Below are 27,116 nucleotides of genomic sequence, written 5' to 3'. Positions count from 1 at the left end.
TATTGAAATCTGTTGATATACAATAATAAAGTTTTATTATGAATCCACCTGTTCAATACATTATAATGTTGTTACATTTAAAATAAATTCATTAGTTAAAAAGTTATATATGGGACATGTTTCGCTCCCTTATAGAGCATCATCAGCCAAATCTGAATCTCAAATAATTGTTATTTACGTAAATAAAGACTTAAGAACTATTAGAACATTTTTGACAAACTTAAAACTTATTCTATTAGAAAATCATAAAATATAAAATCTTTGTATACATGGCTTAATTACATGTGCTTAATAGGAAGATATATTAAAATTATGGAAGAGAGAGTACTAAAATATAAAATAAATAATATATATTTCATGTACAAAATCCTAGAAAGACGTGAAGATCAATCTTAGGAGCTAAATTTGAGGATTTTCTTAGCAATGAGATCTGGTAAAAAAGTTATTTATCCCTTGTGGATAAGAGTCTATAAAGATTGAAATTTTATCGTCAATTTGATGATTGAACTTATAACAGGATAAATGTTGGTCTTCAAGAAATTTAAATGCTTGTTGTCATGTGACCTCGGCGAATGCTGTTGAAAAGATATGTTCTTATAGATGACAATGACCGTTCGTTGAACTAATGGATTTGATAAAGATGATTGAAAGGGACGTAAATCAACGTTTGTATTGAAAGCTGCTGCTTGGTTTATCTTGTTGAATGTCTGTAACAAGAAAAGGAATCTTGTAAGTAATCGGAATTTGTGTTGCTAGTTAAGAGTGTGCTTCTAGAAACTTCACTTACCCCTCCAATTGCTGTTTGTCGGTTTGGTGTTGTCCGAGGTTATGTGGTGACTGTCTGTTCTGTGTCTACTCCTTGTGTAATACCAATATAAATGGTCCGTTATTGGACATTATAAATTTTCCAGCTAACTCATTCTTGGTTGCCAGCGTTTCGCCCTCGTGTGCTAGGGTGGGTTCATCAGTTGGTACCTAGCACACCTACCAATACGCTGGCTAGTGCATACCGTGGAGGCCACTGTGCAGGCTAACTGGAGCCACCGGCAGTGCCAATGCACTAAGAGACTTTGTCTCATTATCAAAAATTGATGCCTGCTTGGTCATCAGATGATATAGATGTTGATTCCCATAGGGAATCTGAGATATTTGTCCTGAATGAGTAAATTTATAATACCAATATAAATGGTCCGTTATTGGACATTATAAATTTTCCAGCTAACTCATTCTTGGTTGCCAGCGTTTCGCCCTCGTGTGCTAGGGTGGGCTCATCAGTTGATACCTAGCACACCTACCAATACGCTGGCTAGTGCATACCGTGGAGGCCACTGTGCAGGCTAACTGGAGCCACCGGCAGTGCCAATGCACTAAGAGACTTTGTCTCATTATCAAAAATTGATGCCTGCTTGGTCATCAGCACACGAGGGCGAAACGCTGGCAACCAAGAATGAGTTAGCTGGAAAATTTATAATGTCCAATAACGGACCATTTATATTGGTATTATAAATTTACTCATTCAGGACAAATATCTCAGATTCCCTATGGGAATCAACATCTATATCATCTGATGACCAAGCAGGCATCAATTTTTGATAATGAGACAAAGTCTCTTAGTGCATTGGCACTGCCGGTGGCTCCAGTTAGCCTGCACAGTGGCCTCCACGGTATGCACTAGCCAGCGTATTGGTAGGTGTGCTAGGTACCAACTGATGAGCCCACCCTAGCACACGAGGGCGAAACGCTGGCAACCAAGAATGAGTTAGCTGGAAAATTTATAATGTCCAATAACGGACCATTTATATTGGTATTATAAATTTACTCATTCAGGACAAATATCTCAGATTCCCTATGGGAATCAACATCTATATCATCTGATGACCAAGCAGGCATCAATTTTTGATAATGAGACAAAGTCTCTTAGTGCATTGGCACTGCCGGTGGCTCCAGTTAGCCTGCACAGTGGCCTCCACGGTATGCACTAGCCAGCGTATTGGTAGGTGTGCTAGGTACCAACTGATGAGCCCACCCTAGCACACGAGGGCGAAACGCTGGCAACCAAGAATGAGTTAGCTGGAAAATTTATAATGTCCAATAACGGACCATTTATATTGGTATTATAAATTTACTCATTCAGGACAAATATCTCAGATTCCCTATGGGAATCAACATCTATATCATCTGATGACCAAGCAGGCATCAATTTTTGATAATGAGACAAAGTCTCATAGTGCATTGGCACTGCCGGTGGCTCCAGTTAGCCTGCACAGTGGCCTCCACGGTATGCACTAGCCAGCGTATTGGTAGGTGTGCTAGGTACCAACTGATGAGCCCACCCTAGCACACGAGGGCGAAACGCTGGCAACCAAGAATGAGTTAGCTGGAAAATTTATAATGTCCAATAACGGACCATTTATATTGGTATTATAAATTTACTCATTCAGGACAAATATCTCAGATTCCCTATGGGAATCAACATCTATATCATCTGATGACCAAGCAGGCATCAATTTTTGATAATGAGACAAAGTCTCTTAGTGCATTGGCACTGCCGGTGGCTCCAGTTAGCCTGCACAGTGGCCTCCACGGTATGCACTAGCCAGCGTATTGGTAGGTGTGCTAGGTACCAACTGATGAGCCCACCCTAGCACACGAGGGCGAAACGCTGGCAACCAAGAATGAGTTAGCTGGAAAATTTATAATGTCCAATAACGGACCATTTATATTGGTATTATAAATTTACTCATTCAGGACAAATATCTCAGATTCCCTATGGGAATCAACATCTATATCATCTGATGACCAAGCAGGCATCAATTTTTGATAATGAGACAAAGTCTCTTAGTGCATTGGCACTGCCGGTGGCTCCAGTTAGCCTGCACAGTGGCCTCCACGGTATGCACTAGCCAGCGTATTGGTAGGTGTGCTAGGTACCAACTGATGAGCCCACCCTAGCACACGAGGGCGAAACGCTGGCAACCAAGAATGAGTTAGCTGGAAAATTTATAATGTCCAATAACGGACCATTTATATTGGTATTATAAATTTACTCATTCAGGACAAATATCTCAGATTCCCTATGGGAATCAACATCTATATTACTCCTTGTGTTGTAAGAGTGAGGTGGTGGGGGTTGAGGGGAGGGAGTAGGGGTAGGAGGAGAAATGTTTGTGGGTGTGGTTTTGGAAGGGGAATGTCTAGTAGGAGCGCAGGGAGGGGTTGAGTTCTTTAATGTTGGATGATTATTAGTTGTTTTGGGAATGAATACTTTGGCAAAATTACTTTTTTCTAGATTAAGCGTCTTTAAGAGTTTCGGTAATTGTTCGTGTAACGGATTTCTTATTTCAATTTCGTCATTTAAATTTTTTTCCTTATTGAAATACTGGTCCAAGTGGATATAAATATTTTCTAATTCTGTCATTAGTTTACCTTTTTCTATCTTCTTTATAATTTTTAGGTCTTTCTCTATGGTTGTAAAGTGGTGGCCTGACTCTCTCATGTGAGCACTCATCGCAGAATGTTTGTTGTGCTTTGTAGCATTAACGTGTTCTAAGTATCTTGTGAGAAAGTTACGGCCAGTTTGGCCAACATATGAACATTTACATTCTACACATGTTAATCTATAGATGCCAGAAATTAGATAAGGGTTCTTGTTGGAATTTATACTATTGTGGTTGAAAAAACTGTTTCTGTTTGTATTTTGTGTTTTGAATACTACATTCACATCTCGTTTTTTGATAGGATTATTTATTTGAAAAATGGCTGGATTGGTGAATGTAAATGTTGCAAATTTGGACTGCTTAGTTTTTTCGGGAGTAAGATTAGTTACTAACTTGTGTTTTACTTTATTGATGATCCGATTGACTATATTTATTTTATATCCATTAATTGAGGCCAGATCTTTTATAAAATTGAGTTCCTTTTTTAAGTTACTCTCTGAAAGGGGGATTTTGAAAGCTCTATGAACTAAACTGTAAAAAGCCGCCTGTTTATGTGATTTTGGGTGAAGAGAATCATTTTTTATCGTTAGAGGAGCGTATGATGGTTTTCTAAATATTTGAAATTCAAAACTATCTCTTATTCGTGTTACATTAATATCCAGGAAGTTTATTGAGTTGTTAGTTTCATCTTCTTTCGTGAATTTTATATTTGGGTCAATATTATTTAAGAAACTTAGGATTTTTTCACTATCATTTTTTTTGGCTATCTATTATGACAAAGGTGTCGTCTACATACCTGATCCAAAGGCAAAGTCCATTTATTTTTGTGTTTATTTTGTTTTGCTCCAAATGATCCATATATATGTCTGCCAGTATGCCCGACGTGGGGTCTCCCATTGCTAGGCATGTTTGATGGTAAATCTTTTTATTAAATGTGAAGTAATTATTGTTTAATACAAATTTCAGTAGGTTTACGAATTCATCTATTTCACATCTACTTAATTTACTGTATGTAAGGAGAGTGTGTTTGATGATATTGATGGTTTCTTTAACCGGTATATTTGGATACATGTTGGTTACGTCGAATGAAACCATTTTATGTTGTGGTTGTAAATTGAATTTTCCTAGTTTATTACAAAATTCTATTGAATTTTTGATTGTAGATTCTTTGTTAAATTTGTAATGTCTTTTGAGGAAATAGTGTATAAATTTGGATGTTTTATACGTGGGACTATTTCTACTGTTTATTATAGGACGTATGGGTACGTTGGGTTTATGTAATTTGGGCAATGCCCTAGCTGTTGGTAACTTTGGATTCATATTTATCATTTTTTGGTGCTCTTGTTCATTAAATAAAAAAGTAGAATTCTTGAGGATAATTTTTAGATTCCGTTGAATCTTATTTATGGGATCCTGGTTTACGACAGTATAGGTTTTGTCTGAAAAGAATTCTTCTGTTTTTTCAATATAGTCATTTTTATTTAAGAGGACTGTGGTTTCACCTTTGTCTGCTTTGGTAACAACTACATTATTTTTGTTTAGTTTTGTTTTTAGTGTCATTATTTCTGTTATGAGAGTGGGATTAGAACTTTTGTTTATTTCCCTTACGAAAGCCGGGAGCTTCTTTTTAACTTCAAATCTGATGTCGTTTTGTATATCTGGTGTTAATTTATTCAAGTTTGATTCAACTTCTGCTACTACATTGATTACGTCTTCTACTTTTTGAGAGTTAGGCCAATTAAATTTTGAACCTTTATATAATAGGTTCATTTCATTATCAGTGAACTTTGTGTTTGAGAGATTGATAGTGGTGGGAATGTTTTTAAGGTTAGAATTAGGATTATTTGCTCTATTGTTAGATTTGTTATGATTTGGTTTGTTTTCTTTTAAGAGTGTAAGTTTGTTATCTAGGGTTTTTTGTTTCTTGTCTAAAACGTCTGCAAGTTTCTCTGTTATATGATTTTGGATAGAGTTACATTCTAAAGGAGAATATTCTTGTGCAATTTCCAAGTGTGTACGATATAATTGCAAGTTCAAAAATGATTTCTTCCTATATAGAGCTTTAATTTCACTTTTCAGCCAGATCTCATTTATTTTGTTTTGAGTATCTGCTACCTTTGAATTAGATACGTTTTTTCTTTGTATAGATTTGAAAAACCTAGGTACTAATTTACATTTCAAACATTCTTTCAAGAACCAAATATCTTTGGATCTTACTGATTTCGATTTTGAGATTCAGATATCTATTCTTTTTGTTTGTATTAGCCTGGTTGGCTATTTCATTGCAAGTGACTAATCTCATGTTTTAATCCGTATTGAAATCTGTTGATATACAATAATAAAGTTTTATTATGAATCCACCTGTTCAATACATCATAATGTTGTTACATTTAAAATAAATTCATTAGTTAAAAAGTTATATATGGGACATGTTTCACTCCCTTATAGAGCATCATCAGCCAAATCTGAATCTCAAATAATTGTTATTTATGTAAATAAAGACTTAAGAACTATTAGAACATTTTTGACAAACTTAAAACTTATTCTATTAGAAAATCATAAAATATAAAATCTTTGTATACACGGCCTAATTACATGTGCTTAATAGGAAGATATATTAAAATTATGGAAGAGAGAGTACTAAAATATAAAATAAATAATATATATATCATGTCCAAAATCCTAGAAAGACGTGAAGATCAATCTTAGGAGCTAAATTTGAGGATTTTCTTAGCAATGAGATCTGGTAAAAAAGTTATTTATCCCTTGTGGATAAGAGTCTATAAAGATTGAAATTTATCGTCAATTTGATGATTGAACTTATAACCCTTTCAGACCGAGTACGCACAATTGTGCGGGTTCGTATTTTAGTTATCCCTGACCATATTTGATGTTTTTTCGGTGCTACACCGAACTGCAGTGATTGTGCAGGATACGTGGCGTGTATTTCAATTGATTTTAGTATGCCCTTGACCGCCAGGGCGAAGGAAGAAGAGTTTAAAAAGCACAGTTGATCGGCGAGATGGCAGGAAGCAGTAGTGCCAAAAGTAAGTATTTATTTACTGCGTTTATATTAATCTAGAAGCTTTACTGAATACCGGAATATATTCAATGAAGTGTGTACATTGGTTAGTGAACGTAAATTTTGAAGCTACACAATCGTACGTGATACAACGAGGTTTCGAATTTTGATACGCACCATTGTGTGGGTCCTCTTGTTCGGATGTTAGTTTTTATTTTGTAAAAGAAACTATTAATATGTGTATTGAGGAGCATTTTAGTCAGTTCTTGACGTACAAACAAAAATTCACACCTCCAGCTTTCTTTCAGGTCTGAAAGGGATAACAGGATAAATGTTGGTCGTCAAGAAATTTAAATGCTTGTTGTCATGTGACCTCGGCGAATGCTGTTGAAAAGATATGTTCTTATAGATGTCAATGACCGTTCGTTGAACTAATGGATTTGATAAGGATGATTGAAAGGGACTAAATCAACGTTTGTATTGAAAGCTGCTGCTTGGTTTATCTTGTTGAATGTCTGTAACAAGAAAAGGAATCTTGTAAGTAATCGGAATTTGTGTTGCTAGTTAAGAGTATGCTTCTAGAAACTTCACTTACCCCTCCAATTGCTGTTTGTCGGTTTGGTGTTGTCCGAGGTTATGTGGTGACTGTCTGTTCTGTGTCTACTCCTTGTGTTGTAAGAGTGAGGTGGTGGGGCTTGAGGGGAGGGAGTAGGGATAGGAGGAGAAATGTTTGTGGGTGTGGTTTTGGAAGGGGAATGTCTAGTAGGAGCGCAGGGAGGGGTTGAGTTCTTTAATGTTGGATGATTATTAGTTGTTTTGGGAATGAAAACTTTGGCAAAATTACTTTTTTCTAGATTAAGCGTCTTTAAGAGTTTCGGTAATTATTCGTGTAACGGATTTCTTATTTCAATTTCGTCATTTAAATTTTTTTCCTTATTGAAATACTGGTCTAAGTGGATATAAATATTTTCTAATTCTGTCATAAGTTTACCTTTTTCTATCTTCTTTATAATTTTTAGGTCTTTCTCTATGGTTGTAAATTGGTGGCCTGACTCTCTCATGTGAGCACTCATCGCAGAATGTTTGTTGTGCTTTGTAGCATTAACGTGTTCTAAGTATCTTGTGAGAAAGTTACGGCCAGTTTGGCCAACATATGAACATTTACATTCTACACATGTTAATCTATAGATGCCAGAACTTAGATAAGGGTTCTTGTTGGAATTTATACTATTGTGATTGAAAAAAATGTTTCTGTTTATATTTTGTGTTTTGAATACTACATTCACATCTCGTTTTTTGATAGGATTAGTTATTTGAAAAATGGCTGGATTGGTGAATGTAAATGTTGCGAATTTGGACTGCTTAGTTTTTTCGGGAGTAAGATTAGTTACTAACTTTTGTTTTACTTTATTGATGATCCGATTGACTATATTTATTTTATATCCATTAATTGAGGCCAGATCTTTTATAAAATTGAGTTCCTTTTTTTGAGTTTTAAGTTTGTCAAAAATGTTCTAATAGTTCTTAAGTCTTTATTTAAGTAAATAACAATTATTTGAGATTCAGATTTGGCTGATGATGCTCTATAAGGGAGCGAAACATGTCCCATATATAACTTTTTAACTAATGAAGTTATTTTAAATGTAACAACATTATAATGTATTGAACAGGTGGATTCATAATAAAACTTTATTATTGTATGTCTGCAGCTTGTCGAGTGTGTAAGGGGGGAGAAGACGACCTTGATGTTTTGAACGCAGGGAGAGATTTTTGTTCTGTTTGTTCTACTTTAATTTTCACACTGGCCCGTTTGATATTGACCCCTTTGACATGTTGGTTGTGTTCCTTTTATATAGTTTGTATATGAATATTCAACGGCTTACTTTTCATGGGACCAGGATTCGAGACCGGGTCAGGGCACTGTACATTATGTGTTTATATTTGTTTGCACCGGGGTTCGATGGTACGAGGCATAGTAAAGTTTGTGGAAATTACTGTTAGATGTGTATTTCAGCAGATATCCATTTTTCTAGATTTCATTATTTACACTATTGTAACATGCTTGTTACAGCACAGCTGTTTCGTGAAGGCAGTGAACTGGTTGTCATCGGCTCAACATTATCTTTACCCCAATCATATTTGAAAGCTCTTATATTTGTAAATAGTATATTTTCATGTAATAAATCCCTGATTGTAAAACTTTGAATGCAGCGATGTTTTCTGTTAGATATTTTTTTTCATTTTCTTTTAGCTGATTCTTACCTGATTAGTCACATATCCTAGTGTTTTATCTTAATTTTGCCCTTTGTTCTCCTTTGTTATCCCTGAGAAGTTCGCGATTGTGCGGCCGAGCGTGGATATGTGTTCAGGTAAGACTATGTGCACAAGCTCATGTATCTGGGAGTTCTTTCACTACTGTACTCTGGGTTCGAGACCGGCATTCGCCTGGCCGGAACCATAGGGTCCTGTAGGGCACAATATATCTCAAAACTTTTAAAGTTTACAGATATAGGTAAGGGTTATTCTGCCCGAAGGCAGGTCCGAACCTCCGCAGAGGTGTTCCTGAGCCGGAGTTTACCTGCGGTAGGGTGGCCAGTTCCTTTCCGCTCCTCCATTCCCTTATCCCCCACCAACAGCGCATGGCAACCCATTCAACTCCTGACCACGCCCAATGTTGCTTAACTTCGGAGATCTCACAGGATCTGGTGTTTCAACACGGCTACGACCGTTGGCTTTACAGATGTAAAAATTGATATTTGGAACCCTCTCTAAAAATAAAGAATAACATATTTTTTTTTGTTTTTGGAAAATCCCAATAGGAGGGGTGAAAAAGGGGTTGAATGCCTTAAATGAGGATACTTATATCTCAGAAACAGAAGATATTTCTGACCTGAAAATTGGTATTTGGGTTCTCCTTTATTTATTTATTTATTTATTTATTTATTTATTTATTTATTTATTTATTTATTTATTTATTTATTTAGTTTACGTCCACATTGGAGCACTTAAATCAAACCCAAATACATTTATGTTAACAAAAGAATTAACTGAAGATTTATCTTGCATCATCTTCTTCCTTTCCCAAAATCTCTTCATTCTGACTGACCTGGCTGCCCTTTCTTCATCAGATATGACATATTGTTTGTGTTGTACAGTTTTTAATGACAATCTTATTTGTTTGTTCTTGAGAATCTTTTTTTCTTCTTTATTTTCAATTTGCTTCATTGTAATATTCAGCTCTTCTAAATCATTCTGAACTTCTTTAAACCAATTATTTTTTGTTTTACTTTTCCAAAAGTAATTAAATAGTTGTTTTATTATCCTATTATCATTTAATCTAGAAAGATGACAGAAAAAGGCAATTCTTCTTTTTCTCATCGTATCTATTATAGATTCACTTTCCCTATAAACCACTGCATTAGACAATAATCTCCATTGTCCATCCACCTGATGTTTTTTATTAATGATTGTTCTGTCAACCTTTTGCAGTGTATCAGTTGTTGCTTTGGTGTTCAATTTAAATAGTGTTTCACAAGCATAAGTCACTTCAGGTTTAAAGACGGAACAGTAATGTTGAAGTTTAGCATTTATTGAAAGAGATTTTTCCTTGTACGTTGGCCAAGTAATTCGTTGTGCTTTTTTTAACTGAAATGTTCTGCTTTCTATTGATGATTTTTCATTGGAGTTCCAAGTTATAATTTCACCAAGATATTTAAACTTATTCACAATTTTAATTTGTTTGATATTGGCTAAGGTAATGGTTGGTGCTGTAACAGGGAAGGTTGGCATTATTTCTGTTTTTTCATATGAAATTTGCAATCCAACTTTTCTTGCTATGTTATCAAGTTCTTCTATTTGCAATTTAGCTTCTTCCATATCATTAGCAAGTAGTGCAAGATCATCAGCGAATGCTAAACAATTGAGTCTTATTTTTCTGCCAATCTTGATGTTAGGTTGACACATCTTATTCCATTCCCGCATGATTTTTTCCAACACACAATTAAACAATAATGGTGAGAGTCCATCTCCCTCCCAAAGTCCAGTATTAATGTCAAATGGCTTTGAGAGTTAATTTCTAAATCTGACTTTAGATTTAGTGTTCTTAAGGGTAATTCCAATAAGGCAAATAAGTTTTGGATGTAAACCAAATTCTTTTAGGATATTTAATAATGACTCACGATGGATACTATCATATGCCTTTTTAAAATCAACAAAAGTGATAACTAACTTTTTGTTTCTAACCACATGATGTTTCATAATCCACTTTAAACTGATAATTTGATGTGGACAACTTCTCCCTGGACGAAAGCCTCCTGGGATCTCCTATGAAAATAAAGAAACACGTATTTTTTTGTTTTTGGAAAATCTAATTAATGGGGGTTAAATAGGAGTGACAAATTGGGGTGAATTTTTAAAAAGACTATATCTACAGTATATGTCAGAAACGTAAAATGTTACAGACGTAAAAATTGGTATTTGGAATCTCCTGTAAAAGTAAAGAAACATAGGTGATTTGTTTTCGGAAACTCCACTTAAGGGGAACTAAAAAGGGGGCGAGATTTTAAAATGAGCATTTCTACAGTATATCTCAAAAACTTAACATGTTACCGAAGTGAAAAATAGTATTTTTTATCTCTATTGAAAATAAAGAAACATGTATTTTTTGTTCTCTGAAAAAACACTTGGGTGGAGGGATAAAAGTGACTGAAAATGGGGTTGAATTCCTTTTAATTAGGGCACTGATATCTCAAAAGCTGAAGATGTTCCAGACGTTAAATTTGGTATTTGGAATTTCCTTCAAAAATAAAGGAATACATATCTTCTTTGTTTTCTTAAATCCGCCTAAAGAGAGGAGAGAAATTGAAAAATTAGTTGAATTATTTGTATGAGGATACTATTATCTCAAAAATGAAATATTTTGCAGACGTGAAAATTGCTATTTGGAATCTGCTTTAAAATTAAAGAAACACATATTCTTGGAAAATCCAATGAAGGGCGGGTGAGGTGAAAAATTGAAAAATTAATTGATTTAATTGTATGAGGATACTTACATCTAATAAAAACTAAAGTTGTTACATAAGTAAAAATTGATATTTGGATCTCCTTTAAAAACAAAGAAAAAAGTGTTTTTGGGCGAAATCATTTTAGGGGGCGGGGGTGAAAATGAGTTGAATTCTTTTATGTGGACACATCTCAAAAAATGAAGATGTTAGAGTCGTGATAACTGGTATTTAGAAGATCCTTTACTATTAAAGAGACAAGTATTTTTAACCGAAAATTCACTTAGTGGGGGGGAGTGTGAAGTGAAGTGAAAAAAGTGAATTATTTTTATGGGGATACTTATATCTCAGAACTGAAGGTAACAGACCTGCACATTGGTATTTGGAATCTCCTTTAAACATAAGGAAATACGCCTTCTATTTTGAGGGGGAGGGGTAAATCAACTTAACTGTAGTGGGGTGAAAAAGGAGTTGAGACCAATTGATTTTACTGTTCATAATGTACTTATTCTGATCATAAACTGATCATTTTTAATCTTTCCTGGGTTCGTTTTCAAGAACCATCTTTTCCTTTGGAGTACACAAAGTTAGAGTACAGTAGATTTCCTGGCATATAAATAAAAATTTAAACACATTTGCAATGAACGATATGAATGACAATGACTGTGCAATTGTTCACTTCTACAATAAGGTCAGTACTTCACGGAAGTATATCATTCGTGTCGCAAGAAATCTCGTGCACTTGCGTACGCGTGACGATGGTGCTGGTCACATTGTCAGCAATGACACGGCAGAGGATGTAATTTACCACCAAGTAGCGGTCTTGCATCTTGCTGTGAGTTCCAGACCATCAATACTAATAATAATAATAATAATAATAATAATAATAATAATAATAATAATAATAATAATAATAATAATCATAATAATAATAATGTTCTGGATCGTCGTCAAAATGTGCGGACCGCGCTGGAAATGGGTCCTGGCCGGGTAATGACTACGATTGCAGTCCGGCCGCGGGTTCAGTACTGCCAAGGCACCCAGGACGACACCACGCCTGATCTCCTCAAGGATTTGATCCATATTAAAATGCTTATAGGAAAAGATGGCTAAGATTTAGGGACCCAATTGATCGGGTGGAATACCTGGACCTAGCCCGGGAAGTATGAAATCGATTGCTGGAAAGAAAGATTGAAAAATGGGAGGAACTTTGCTGTAATCTCTCAGAAAACGAGACAGATCACAAATTTTTCGGATTCTCTCAGAAAACGAGTTAGATCGCGAATTTTGGCAGATTATACATAAAACGTTAAGCATTCAATTATAAATTTCATTATAATACCGTAGCGAAGCACGGGTATCTTGCTAGTCTATTTATATTACTTCTTGAAACACAGCTCTATCCGGTGATTTTATGCTTGTACAGCTTTTCAGGAGGTTCTTCTCAACTGAAATTAATGACAATTTTGATCATATTTCTTGTGTTTGCGTACCTCTTAAATAATGTTTATAAGTTTCACTGCTGAGAAAGATAGTTTGACAAAGGTGCTAGTAGCAGGAATAGTCAAAATTAAAGAACAGTTTGGTTACTTCAGGTAATGCCAAATTTAATCCTGAACATGTTAAATATTTATAAAATTCTAGTAAGAAGGACTTCTTAAATTCTGTTGATGCTTACATGGCCAACAACTCTGTTTTGAGTACCAGTACGTTAAAGTAGCTACCATATGATTTAACCGGAGAATTGAAATGCCGAGTAGGCAAAGAGTCAATGTATGTTTCAAACAAGTCAAAATCCAAAAGAGAAAGAAATTCCAGCTTATTCAGTTCGGGAAAAACTGTAGGTTATATGTCGAACCATTGTATCAAGTACTTCACAATACAGTCTCAGTATGATTTCTGTTTGCTAACTCTGGAACATATGACTTAGAACTGTACATGTGAGAAACAGTCCCCTCTCAAGTTGAAAAAAAAAAAAGCCTGCTATATCCACATCTGTAACATCTTCAATTTTTGAGACATAAATAACCCCATAAAAAGAATTCAATCCCCTTATCAGTCATCCCCCCCTCCCCCCGCCAACAACTAAGTGGATTTTCCAAAAACAAAACAATACATGTTTCTTTATATTTAAAGTAGATTCCAAATACCAATTTTCACATCTGTAACCTCGTCAGTTTTTGAGATTTAAGTATTATCATAAAAAGAATTCAACCCAATTTTCAGTCCGCCCCCCCCCCCCCCCCCCCATGGATTTTCAAAAAAACAAAAAAACAAAGTTTCTTTATTTTTAAATGAGATTTCAATTACCAATAGTTACATCTGTAACATGTTAAGTTTTTGAGATATACTCATTTTAAGAATTCAACCCCCCCCCCCCCCCCCCCTCCCCTCTAAGTGTTTCCAAAAAACAAAAAATAAGTTTTTCTTTTTTAAAGGAGATTCCATGTACCAATTTTCACATCTGTAACATCTTCTGAGATGTAAGTATCCTCATAAAAAGTATTCAATTCCTTATGGGAATTGTCTAAAAACAAAAAAAATACACATTTCTTTATTTTTATAGGAGATTCCAAATACCAATTTTCACATCTTCAAGCGGTTAAGCTTTTGAGATATAGACATGCACATTTTTAAAATTTCACCCCCCCCTTTTCATCCCCTTAAACCAAACCAAACCCCATGGCACTACAACCCTTGAAGGGCCTCGGTCTACCAAGTGACCGCTGCTCAGCCCGAAAGCCTGTGGTCAGCACGACGAATCCTCTCGGCCGTTATTCTTGGCTTTCTAGACTGGGGCCGCTATCTCACCGTCAGATAGCTACTCAATTCTAATCACGTAGGCTGAGTGAACCTCGAACCAGCCCTCAGGTCCAGGTAAAAATCCCTGACCTGGCTGGGAATCAAACCCGGGGCCTCCGGGTAAGAGGCAGGCTGCTACCCCTACAACACGGGGCTGACTTTCATCCCCTTAGCGACAGAATAACAAAAAATCCTGCTTTAGTGAGCACCTACATTGTAATATAAATGTATCCCCAAAATTTTGTTTCTTTATGTTGAGTAGTTTTGGCTTGGCGCTCAGCCCGAAAGCCTGTGGTCAGCACGATGAATCCTCTCGGCCGTTATTCTTGGCTTTCTAGACTGGGGCCGCTATCTCCAAATACCAATTTTCACGTCTTCAAGCTGTTAAGCTTTTGAGATATAGACATACAGAGATGCCAACTTTCAAGAAAGGTAAATCGTAATGCAGCCGCTAAGGTACCGGGGGGGGGGGGGGGGGGGGGGGGGGCGGTCGTAGATTTTCTTTTTTCGAGATCTTACTAACTTATATATCATTGAAAGTTTGTAGTTCCTGTTTGGTAAACGTACACTGGTGACATGCTTTCTCTTTTGATATCATGTGGATCCTCTGCACTAACAGAGTACTTAACAGTTCGGAGTTCATATTAGCGCGGAATTCAATCTTGTTCTTTCTCATCATGCGCATCTGAAAAATCGCGGCTACACACGCTTCAAAACACGTGTGAATTAGATTTTGAGGAACGCAGTAAACAGGCCATTCTTTCGAGTATTCCTCCCTAAATTTTTGAACTATTTTTGTTTTTTTTTACTAGCGTCACTAGTCACAGTTAGGTAATCACACGTATTTTCCTGAACAAGAAATCGCTTCATTTTTTAAACCTTTCGCATTTCGTAACACACGATTACCATATCGCAATAAATACTTCTTCAACAGTAACGCACACAATATTCAAAATTAAACGGAGCTTGTCATCACTTTGCCGCCAAAACAAAGACAAAATAACTCGCATATTTGCATGGATGTCTGATCATGTGACGAACAAAGACAACAACTCCGCAAGATATACCAGTTCACAGGTGCCTATATTTCCGGTACTGGAAGCACACACTGCGTTCGGCGCATGAAAACTCGAAATATTCTTAATCCAGGGACAGGAAAGGGGTAAAAATGATTACTGAGAAATCCGGAAATAATATTCTGAGAATTCAAGCTGTAATGACATTCCTTGTGTATCTTTTTGACCACTTCATACACCTAGATTTAAAAATCAACAAAAAAAGGTGTGTGATTCGTAAAGGCGTAATTACGATGGGTAATTCGTAATTATTACGATTGAATCGTAATACTTGGCACCTCTGGACATACACATTTTTAAAATTTCACACCCCTTTTCATCCCCTTAAACCAAACCAAACCTCGTGGCACTACAACCCTTGAAGGGCCTTGGTCTACCAAGTGACCGCTGATCAGCCCGAAAGCCTGTGGTCAGCACAACGAATCCTCTCGGCCGTTATTCTTGGCTTTCTAGACTGGGGCCACTATCTCACCATCAGATAGCTCCTCAATTCTAATCACGTAGGCTGAGTGAACCTCAAACCAGCCCTCAGGTCCAGGTAAAAATCCCTGACCTGGCTGGGAATCAAACCCGGGGCCTCCGGGTAAGAGGCAGGCATGCTACCCCTACAACACGGGGCCGACTTTCATCCCCTTAGCGACAGAATAATAAAAAATCCTGCTTTAGTGAGCACCTACATTGTAATATAAATGTATCCCCCAAATTTTGTTTCTTTATGTTGAGTAGTTTTGGCTTGGCAATGATGAATCAGTCAGTCAGTCAGTCAGTCAGTCAGTCAGTCAGTCAGTCAGTCAGTCAGTCACTCAGACAGGACATGTTATTTTATATATATATATAAATTTGTGTCTTGTTCGGTGGTGACGTTAGAGCTCTAGGCCTTCTTTTACACTTAGCCACAGTTTGATTACAATCTAAAATAAAATTCAATGTTGTAAATTATATAAGTACATATACTGATATTCAATTAACTTATTAACATGAAACAAACATTATCAAAGGGTAGAGAAGGGTCCACCTATTCAATACCATTAGCTTGTATAGTGGCCTATATAATTGGAACTAGTTTTGACCCCATACACACTGGGTCATCTTCAGCCACGACCCAATTGGAAAAAAAACATATACTCACATACAACCAATAATAAAGTAATCAAACTGGTATGTCTGTTTACAATCCAAATTTAAAACATTGATGAAGTCCGAACAACACATCCAGAATTGGAATCAAATGACACATGAAAACTGCCGCAGTTGGTGCTGAACTATGTAGTCGCTCCTACAAAAACCAAACATTCCTGAGTTGATCTGGGAGATGGCATTCCCTATCTGTAGAGATGAGCCACTTGGTTTATAAATTTTATTTGTTCTGCTGACCGCGTGGTCACATTCAAGTGACTATTGAATTAATTTACTAAATTCACTGCATGGCTTTTCTTTTCCCTTTAGGGATGTACCATCCGTCTCTTTACATTCTATAACACTCCCATATATTTTCAAAAATAAATTGGCAATCTTTTTCTCTAGTGAAGTAAAATTACGGCCCCAAAGACTTTTTCTCCGTCAGCTTCCATTATAATTACTTTTCTCCTGTGCGTAGTATAATTTACGATCTCTTCCTATCACCAAGTAAGTTAATTTTCAAATGGAACCTCTTATTCTGTGCAAAAAGCGTACAGGAGAAAGGTGACAAATGAATAACATTATGATAAGCACCGTTCAGAAGAGCCAAATAATGTTAATGCTACACACTGCTAACTTGATCGTTAACATTAACGCCACTTTAGTTAACAAGTTTGTTATAGCGTTCAGTGAAACGCGATTTCCGTAACGTCATGTTAAAATCTTAACAAGGTATTAACTAATGCTCCATTAATGAATTTTTAACAGCGGCTGATGAAACTGGCCTTAGGTAAACAACTGATAGGGAATCTGCCACGTGGGTGAGTGCCTTAAATGCACATTGGTGCTGATTGGTTGGAAGACATTACAGAGAAATTTTTTGTTAAATGAGGAAACATTTTAGAAATTCAAATGAAACAAAAATTTTAAAGAGTGTTTCAAGTTAGTTGAATGGCTCTACTAAGACACTTTTATAGATTTTCTCTTGACAAGAGAAAATCCACAAAGAAAAGAAAAAAAAGACACATAGTTTTTCCTCAAAAATGACATATATGTTTAAAAAGAAGCAAGCTCTAAATATTGAGGTGGTGTTTCTTTGGGGGAAATAAAACTAATTTTATACATTCACATAAAGAAATTATCCTGAAGTTCCTTTATCAACACTGAAACTAAATGACTTTCCTTTTCAGTCTTTCTAAGCACTACTCCTGTCTTTGCACTTTATCCCAGCTGATCCCTCTATGTAGATATTATGTCTTATTTTACTTCATCCAGCTCTCTCTTCCTAGGTCTTCACACAGGTGTCTTCCAATAATCTCTACGTGACCATTTTTTTTTTAATTAATGCTATAGGAAAAAGTTCCATAAAACTATTTTCAGAAGCTGGTGCATAATTTTGCCATTATCTAGGTTCAATTTTGCCACGTCAATGGATTTTCTTCTAATTATACAGGATTTTAATTAGTTTTATCAAGAAGGAAATGCAAAATTTATATTGTTCATGTTTGATTTTAACAGATATTTTAAATATTCATAACAAGAAAAATACATTTCTTTTATTAATTTAGCAGAATTTATTACCATTTAGCAACCATCCATGTGTTTGTATTGGCAGCAATGGTAGGAACGTTTTTTCCACAAATTTTTACCCATTCCTGAATATGTTAGATAGGTGAAAAGTTAAGTTGTATAAAGTGTGAGTTTTGGCTGTTTCAAAATGAAGCACTGTCATCCACCAATTTTGAATGGAAAGTGATTTGTTTTGCTGAGGAGACATCAAGTGTTGCTGTGCAACAACAATATGGGATTGACAAAAGTAACATCACATGGTGGAGAAAGCAGAAAGAGAAACTATTTACATGTCCTAACAAGATAAAAACATCTGTTGGGCCAAAATGTGGTCACTATCATGCAGTGGAATTACTCTGCGAAACAGCAGTGTCAAAAATGCCTACCAGTGAATGTCGAAATTATTCAAATTAAGGCTCATAAAATTGCTTGAGAGTAAAACATTATTTTACAGCAAGTGACCATTCAGTTTAACATTTCAAGAAGCGCTGGAGATTTTCACTTTTGTACCTGCACATTGATTGTGCAAAAGTGACCAGAAAATTACAAAGAGAAACTGATAGAATTTCGCTGCTGCATAGTAAGGTTTCAGTAGCTTTACTCTGTTTTGGACACTTCCACCTAATCAATACTTACAACTACTGAAACTGGAAAATCAACACGGAAATCATGAAAATCATAAATTATGACATCATAATAAGGTGGCATACTGAAAATAACTATCTTCTTGGTGAGACAGGAAATACTGACCAAATTCCCATTTATTTTGATTAGCAAATTATTCAGTAGAGGATAAAGGGAAGCGAAAATCTTGTCAACAGCGGGTGAAAAGCAATGTATGTCAGTTTTGCTAGCATATACTGCTTATGCACATAAACTAATACGTTTCGTGTATTTCGATGCAAGACATTGCCAAAGTCAGAAATATTCCGGAAAGTATCGTACGTGTCAGTGGAAGTGGGTGGTTTACTGAGGACATTGTGATGGAATGGGTTTGGTTGGTTGGCAACATTGTCCTGGTGCTTTGTTGGGTTTTCCTAGTCTCCTTGTCTTGAATTCTTATGCAAGCCATACAATAGGGGCGGTAAAGAAACGGTTAAAGCAGAGTGGAGACTTGGCTGTCTTTCAAGGTGGGATGACTTCAATTCTTCAACCCCTTGATATGTGCATCAACAAGCAATTCAAGGACAAGTTGAAAGAAATGTACACAAACTGGCTCATTAGGGAAGATAAAGACAGGGCGTAGGAAGTAGGCTAGTCTATCACATGTGTGCATGAGTACTGACAATGCATAGAAAAGTATCTTGTGAGAAATCATCAATTGTGAATTTCAAAAATATTTGATCTTGAATGCGCCTGACGATACAAAAGACAGTGTACATAGATAGTGACAACAAAATCATTGACAAAAAATCTTAATCACCTGATGGCAATGACTGACTGAACAATAAAATGTCAGAAAATGTACTTCTTATGCTATGTATGCTTCATTAATAATTTTCAATTTTGTACATTTTTGTTTTTGATTCCTGGGAGGTCAGCTTACAATTAGTGTCAGCTTATAATCAAATAAATATGGTAACTAATGTCAAGCCCAGAGAAGCTCCAGGTAAAGAGTAGGCCAATGCTGAATAAGGACCTCAAAAAGATATCTGGTGCGCAACAGAAGAAATTGCCTCGAGAAGGAAAGAGATGACTGTACACACCTGGACGGGGAAAGAAGCCATCCACACAGATGCCAGATCTCCAGAAGCACTTGCAGGACCAAGTGGAGGGACTAAAAGACCTCACTCTGACTCCAGCATATCCACACCTACACACAAGTATCCTAGGGAAAACAGGAGCAATCAGACATAGACTGTTGCATATAAACATGCTACTGCAAGAATTAAAGTGGCACTGATCAGCAGATGACAAAACTATAAATTGAATCAGGAACAAGCAAACCTGATTCAAACCAAAATACTTAAGGTAATGGATACTAATCCTCCTGAGGAAGTTTTTCAACTCCAGCTTTGAGTTACCCCCCATGTGAAAATGAGGACACTAAGCAGTAGCTACACAGGACAGTCAGCAGAATAGATTATCTTTGGAAAGGAACAGAGCTGCATGTGGTAGATATCAAAAACCTCCTAAAAATGCTGAAGGTTCTTGTCTACATACTCACACCTGGGGATATAGGCACTATCAAGACAAGATTCTTGAACCAAAACTTGGGCCTTAGTTGATGAGTGGTTGCTTGAGAGCTACAAGGTGACTGAAAGATGACAAACCTTGTCCTTCTCAGTGGATCTTGACTCATTTAAAGTGCTAAAATGCAAGCAGTTTAAGGCCATGAGTGGCTGAAGGACATAACCAGAACCATGGATGAGAGTGCTCCAGATAAATCTTCAGCATAGTAAGGCTGCCTCAGCAGCAATCTGTTTGACATTTACAGATGGTAATGTGGCTCTTATTCAGGAAATTTGGGAAGTTTAAGGATGGTTGAAGGCTTAAAAGAGGTGGGAAAAGAGCTGGTATGAGGCAGATCTAACCAAACTTTTGTACAAAACAACTGGGTCATCGTCACCACCGATTCTCCACTCCAGCAGGTCAGACGTGGGAGTGGGTGCTTTAAAAAATGTTTTGACCAACTGAAAGAAACAAATTATTCAGAATATGCTAAACTAATGCTAAACCTGAACTCTAGTAATCATCCTGTTTAATGTTATCAATGATTCTGAGAGATATAGAACAGCAAAAAGTTTGTATTCAACGGTTCTTGTGATAAACTCCTCAATAAATAGGAATTTTTATACTCCTACTACTATTAGTTGTTCCCCTCTTGATTGGACCTTTACTTAGAAGGCACATTAGTAAATTATCTTATAATTATAAATCATATATATATATATACACTGTATAATGTGTGTGTATATATATATATATATATAATTCATTTATATTCATATATAATTCATTAATTCTTCTTCTTGCTTCCGAATTTGGCCAACTGTGGACCACGTGAAACTTAATGCTTTCTGGCCAGCCTTCTTCTTTTCTCTTCCCAGAACTTCTTCATTCGTTCACTCCTTATTTTTCTCTGCTCCTCAGATATTACAAATTTGGGCCTGTTCTTCCGCTGCTCTTCATGGAATTTGTGGTCAACTACTCGAGTTCTGAACTTCTTTCTGTTGAGGATCTATTCTGATGTTATTTTAATTTCTTCTGCATCCTTCTTAACCTCTTCCACCCATTTCGTTGTCCTCCTCAATCCAATTATATATTTAAATATCCTTTTAGTCAGGTGGTTGTCATTCATTCTGACGAGATGTCCGTAAAATTTCAGTCTTCGTTTTCGCATTGTGTCCGTGATCTTTTCGGAATACTTGTAGAGATCCTCATTTCTCCTTTTCCTCCACGTACCATCCGTTGTTTTCTGAGGTCCAAGAATTTTCCTCAGAATTTTTCTTTCCTTCTCAATTTCCTTAAGTTCCCCTTTTTTACTTAATATAAGGCATTCTGAAGCGTACAGCCCCTCTGGTTTTACAACAGCATTGTAGTGTTTAATTTTGACTTTGTAGGATATTGCCCGTTTATTGTACCTGTTCTGTGTCAGTCTGTAGGCCAGTTCTAATTTTCTAGCTCTTTCCTTGTTTGCCTCCTTGTCTAGTCCATTGGGTTGGATCAGTTCTCCCAGATACTTAAACTTTTCTACTCTTCTAACCTTTCCGCACTTTACTTTCATGCTTTTCTCTCCCTGATGTCGGTACTCCATGTACTTTTCGTAGGAGACTTTGAGACCTGTTTTCTTAGCAATGTCATGAAGAAGCTCCAGCATCCTTTGGGCATCCTCTCTGTTTTGAGCTAAGAGAGCAAGATCGTCAGCAAAAGCCAGACATTTAATTTCCAAGTTTTGTCCCTTGCATCCAAGATGAATTCCCTGTATGCCTTCTACTTTCAGAGAGTTTTCCCAGGTTCTTATGACTTTCTCCAATACAATGTTAAACAGGATGGGTGATAATCCATCTCCCTGTCTGACTCCTGTCTTTATTTGGAATGGATCAGAGATTTCTCCAGCGAATTTAATTTTTGAGATGGTGTCTGTCAGGGTTTGTTTTATTATTTCTCTCATTTTCCTGTTGATTCCAAACTCTTCTAGGATATTAAATAATGTCTGTCTATCAATTGTCATATGCTTTTTGGAAATCGAAAAAAATTACTACTGTGTTCTGGCCACTGATCTCTATACATGGATGGCTGGTAGTTTGTATAGCAGTAAGCAGAATAGAAGATGACTCGCGTTGTAAGATGGCAGCGAGCGCACGGTGCAGTAGACCACGAGGAGCGTACTTTCTTTGTTTATGCTTAGTTCAGAGATGCCAGGCCTCTTGATTGTAGTTCCACAGGTGTTCTGTGCTGTGTTATTGCAAAGGAAATAGTAGTGTACTATCCGAATTTAGGTTTGTTGCCTTGTAGTATGCCTGTAAATTAAAAGATTCAATTTCAATGTGTATGTGTTTATGTGAAATTTGAATGAAGAGTACGAGGTATTAACATGCCGCAGTATTCAGCTTATGGATGTACAAACAGAACCGATCAGCAGAAGGAGAAATCATTTCATCGGTGTGCTTTATATTCTTCTTCTTTATCTGTTTATTCTCCAGGGTCGGTTTTTCCTTGGACTCAGCGAGGGATCCCACCTCTACCGCCTCCAGGGCAGTGTCCTGGAGCTTCAGGCTCTGGGTCTAGGGATACAACTGGGGAGGATGACCAGTATCTCGGCCAGGCGGCCTCACCTGCTATGCTGAATAGGGGCTTCGTTGGGGGATGGGAAGATTGGAAGGGATAGACAAGGAAGAGGGAAGGAAGCGGCCATGACCTTAAGTTAGGTACCATCCCGGTATTTGCCTGGAAAAGTGGGAAACCACGGAAAACCACTTCCAGGATGGCTGATGTGGGAATCGAACCCACCTCTACTGAGTTTACCTCCCAAGGCTGAGTGGTCCCCGCTCCAGCCCTCGTACCACTTTTCAAATTTCGTGGCAGAGCTGGAATTGCACCTGGCAGCTAATCACACTAACCACTACACCACGGAGGCGGACGATGACTTTTATACTGTACATAATAATTTTCCTAGGGTAGTTTTGAGTTTTAGGTTTATTGTATCTCATTTCGTTTATTCTAGGAGCAAAATGGCAATTAATTTTTGTAGGTTTCCTTTAACGAGACCCGAACTTCTATGATCATATATTAGGAGTATTAGGCGGGAGAATTGGAAGCCTTCTAAAACAGCTGTTCTCTGGTCAGATCACTCTGAGGAAGACTGTTTTGATAGAACTGGACAAACTGTACACCTTAGAAGTGATGCACAGCCAACTGTTTTCAGTTTTCCTGAACATTTACTGCAAGTAAAGATTTACTTATATTTTTATTTATTTGTCATCATTAATCTGACGGTTTTTATGAAATAATTGACGTGATTTTATAATAATCTTAGAAAACGAAGTCTGGAGGAGTTCTAGACCTTATTTACATCAGTAATAATTATGGGTTTCAGACACTGGAGTGGTGGGAGAAGGGAAAGTGTGGTGGGTGTTTTAGGCTATCCTATTATAATATTTGTGGTATTTGGGGCTCTTTTAAGGGGTGTTACATATTTATGATGATGACCGTCAATATGGCTTTGCTAGCTGAATTTAATTAAAGAGGTTTGTAATAGTTATTTAGGGTAACAATTTATGAGCTGGAAGGAAGTCATAACACCATAACCTTAATTTACCCTATTCATTGTCATAGGCTTGCAAGTGGGGAGGGTGTTTTGATCACATTTCCCCACCCTTTCATTGTTACATCCCTATTTTCACATCATTTTCAGGCAGTAGTAAATTTTTATTGCTATCCCGGAGATTTACTGACCTCGGAATGACGTGTCAGTGATCCCAATGCCCTTATGCTTTGAGTGAACATGTCTCTATATTTTTAATTATTCCAATACGCCATTAATTGTGATTTAAAATTGACTATATTATCATTGCTTCCCCATAAGGAGAGCTCTAGGATGGGTACGCCAACATGGCGGACCGCGCGCTCAACTTGGCGTACTTTCTCCTGCAACGGAGAGCTGCCATCAGCGATCCATGTAATAGAGATCAGTGGTCCTGGCCCTTCAATGCTCTAGTCCTTAGAATACCCTTGAGGTTGAATATCTGTTCTGTACATGACCTTCCTTTCCTGAAACTAGCTTAGTATTCTCCAATGAGGGAGTCTATTTGTTCTTCAACCCTGTTCAGTAGCACTTTGGAGAATATTCTGTACGCGACTGAAAGTAAAGAGATACCTCTGTAGTTATTAATATCCATTCGGCTACCTTTCTTGTGGAGTGGGTGGATAAGCGCACATTTCCAATCGTTCGGAATCCTTTCAGTTTTCCAAATCTCTTTTATGAGGTGATGTATTCTTTCTGCAGCCACTTCTTCTCCAATCTTCCACATTTCTGCCACAATGCCATCTTCCCCTGGTGCTTCGTTGAAGCTCTCTGATTATACATTTTATCTCATCTAGACTTGGTGGTTTGGAATTTGGATTCTCATTGGATAGTTTCAGGACAGGCAATCTTTCATGCGGTTCTTCACAGTTGAGCAGCGTTTTGAAGTAGTCAGCCAAGACCTGGCAGTTTTCTTTATCATTTGTTGCTATGCTACCGTCTGTTCGTCTGAAGCACAGATTTGGTGATGTGTATCCCTTTAGGTCTTCTTTGAAGGTTTTGTAGAACTCCCTGGTGTTGTTCCTTTTAAATTCCTCTTTTATCTTCTCTATCCTATTCCTGTCATATTTTCTCTTCTCTGTTCTTATGATCCTAGCTGTTCTCTTCCTTGCTTCCTTGAAGTCTTCCAAGTTCTCGCTGTTGCTGTTCGAATGCCATCTCTTCCAGGCCTTTAGTCTACTTTCTAATGCATCGTCACATTTTTCGTTCCACCATCTATGTTTCCGCTTCCTTGGAGGATTCCCCAAACCTTCAGCAGCTTTGTTCATGGAGTCTCTGATTTCATCTCAGTTGGTCATCCTTAGTTTGGAGAGGTTCTGTTGGTATTCCAATTTATTCTACTCCAGTCTCTCTATATTGATCCTGGGCTTCCTTTGCTGTCTCGGTTTAGATCTATTCAGCTGGAATCTTATTTTTATCTCAGAGAGATAGTGATCCGAATCAATGTTCAGGCTTTTCCTTACTTTGACATTTAGGATTTCTTTCTGGTTTCGTGCTGTTATTGCAACATGGTCAATCTGAAATTCACCCAACATTGTATTAGGAGAGACCCAGGTTTTCTTCTTTTTTGGGAGAGCTTTGAAATATGTGGACATGAGTTTCAGGTTGAATAGTCTACAGTAGTCAATCAGTCTTTCACCATTTCTATTCGTTCTTCTGTGTGCTGGGTAATCTCCCACGACTTTTCTATGTTTCCTTTCTTTGCCTATCTGAGCGTTGAAGTCTTCGACCAAAACCTTTACATGATGTTGTGGAATTTTGGAAGTTATATCTTCAAGAGTTTCCCAAAATTCATCCACCTTTTCTGGATGTTTCCTGTTATCTTCATTTATAGGGGCATGTGCGTTGATGATTGTGTAAGCTTTGTTGCCAGATCTAAAGGAGAGAATTGAGAGCCTCTCTGTTGGTGACGTGAAGTTTATGACGGACTCAGCAATGCTCCTTTTGACTACAAAAGCCGTTCCTAGAATTGGCATGTTAGAGTTGTTTCTTATTACAGGTTTTCCTATACAGATTCTGAAACCGTCTGACTCGAATTAATTTTCGTCCAAAAATCTCGTCTCTTGTACCGCTAATATGCAGATATTCCGTTCCTTTATAATACTGGTAAGTTGTTTTAATTTCCTGGCCTGTAGAAGAGTGTTAATGTTCACTGTTCCCAAAAGGTGTTTTTTCTTGGGTTGAATCTTCTGCATTGAAGTTCTGGGAAACTCCGACTCTTCCCTACATCATGTTCCAGGCTCTCCAGAATCCGACGGCCTGGTTGCAATGCTCTTGGCAGTGGGGGATTTTCATTTCTGGGTACTCCCTGGAGTAGTTTTTCCTGAAGACGTTTCCATCATGCTTTAAGTTGAAGTTAGGTGGGAGGGCAGGAACAGCCTGCTCCTCAGGTAGTAAGCCCCAGAGTTTGTTCTAGGCCGCCCCTTACCTGGGGAACAGACACTGCTGTTGGCTAGTGTACTCATACTATTTCCTGAGTACTGGGCTGCCTCTTCCACAATCTCCACCATTCCAAAGTCCATCTTCTCTGCTGTAGATTCCGTTCTATTTTAATGTTTAATTGACCAAGTGAATTTGATAGTTAGTTACAGCTGCCTGGATGTAAGGAGGATTTAAAATTTGTTTGAAACGTCAATAATACAATAGAAAAGCTTCAGTCCGAAACATACGTATAACAGTTTATGTAATTTTTTTTTTTACCTTGCAGCAGTCAGTTTCCTCTTCGAGTTTCTCACCCAACCATTTTATGCTAGACTCATTCACAAGTAGAAACTGTGCCTGATTGGAGAGTGAGAGGCTAGGGACCTTTTCACCTGAAACAATAGTGTACATGCAAATCATTAGATTAACAGACAGCACCAGCGGGAAGAAATAATAATAATAATAATAATAATAATAATAATAATAATAATTTTGCCAATGATATTGCTGTTCTCTCAAACAACATAGAAACCACTAGAGCTCAAGTTGAAATTTTAAAGGAAATTGCCGAACAAACTGGTTTGCAGATATCGTTTGAGAAAACAGAAGTAATGACTAACATCAGAGAGGCTCCACCAAAACTCCATACATTTTTTTTTTTTTTTTTTTGCTAGTTACTTTACGTCGCACCGACACAGGTAGGTCTTACGGCGACGATGGGATGGGAAAGGCCTAGGAGTTGGAAGGAAGCGGCCGTGGCCTTAATTAAGGTACAGCCCCAGCATTTGCCTGGTGTGAAAATGGGAAACCACGGAAAACCATCTTCAGGGCTGCCGACAGTGGGGCTCGAACCCACGATCTCCCGGATGCAAGCTCACAGCCGCGCGCCTCTACGCGCACGGCCAACTCGCCCAGTAAACTCCA

General features: G+C 37.2%; 1 protein-coding gene across 1 annotated transcript in view; it reads right to left on the bottom strand.

The window, feature by feature from the left end:
* Positions 1-27,116, bottom strand: part of mal (maroon-like) — a 216,094-nt gene that overhangs the window by 32,737 nt on the left and 156,241 nt on the right. Inside the window, exon 8 of the mRNA XM_067152044.2 lies at positions 26,472-26,584. Within this exon, the coding sequence (XP_067008145.2) occupies positions 26,472-26,584 (113 nt within the window). The remainder of the gene's footprint in view (positions 1-26,471; positions 26,585-27,116) is intronic.

This window comes from Anabrus simplex, chromosome 1, assembly GCF_040414725.1.
Source record: "Anabrus simplex isolate iqAnaSimp1 chromosome 1, ASM4041472v1, whole genome shotgun sequence".
NCBI classification, from domain to species: Eukaryota; Metazoa; Arthropoda; class Insecta; order Orthoptera; family Tettigoniidae; genus Anabrus; species Anabrus simplex.
Note: the sequence above shows the minus strand (reverse complement) of the source record. Positions and strands in the feature narration are given on the sequence as shown.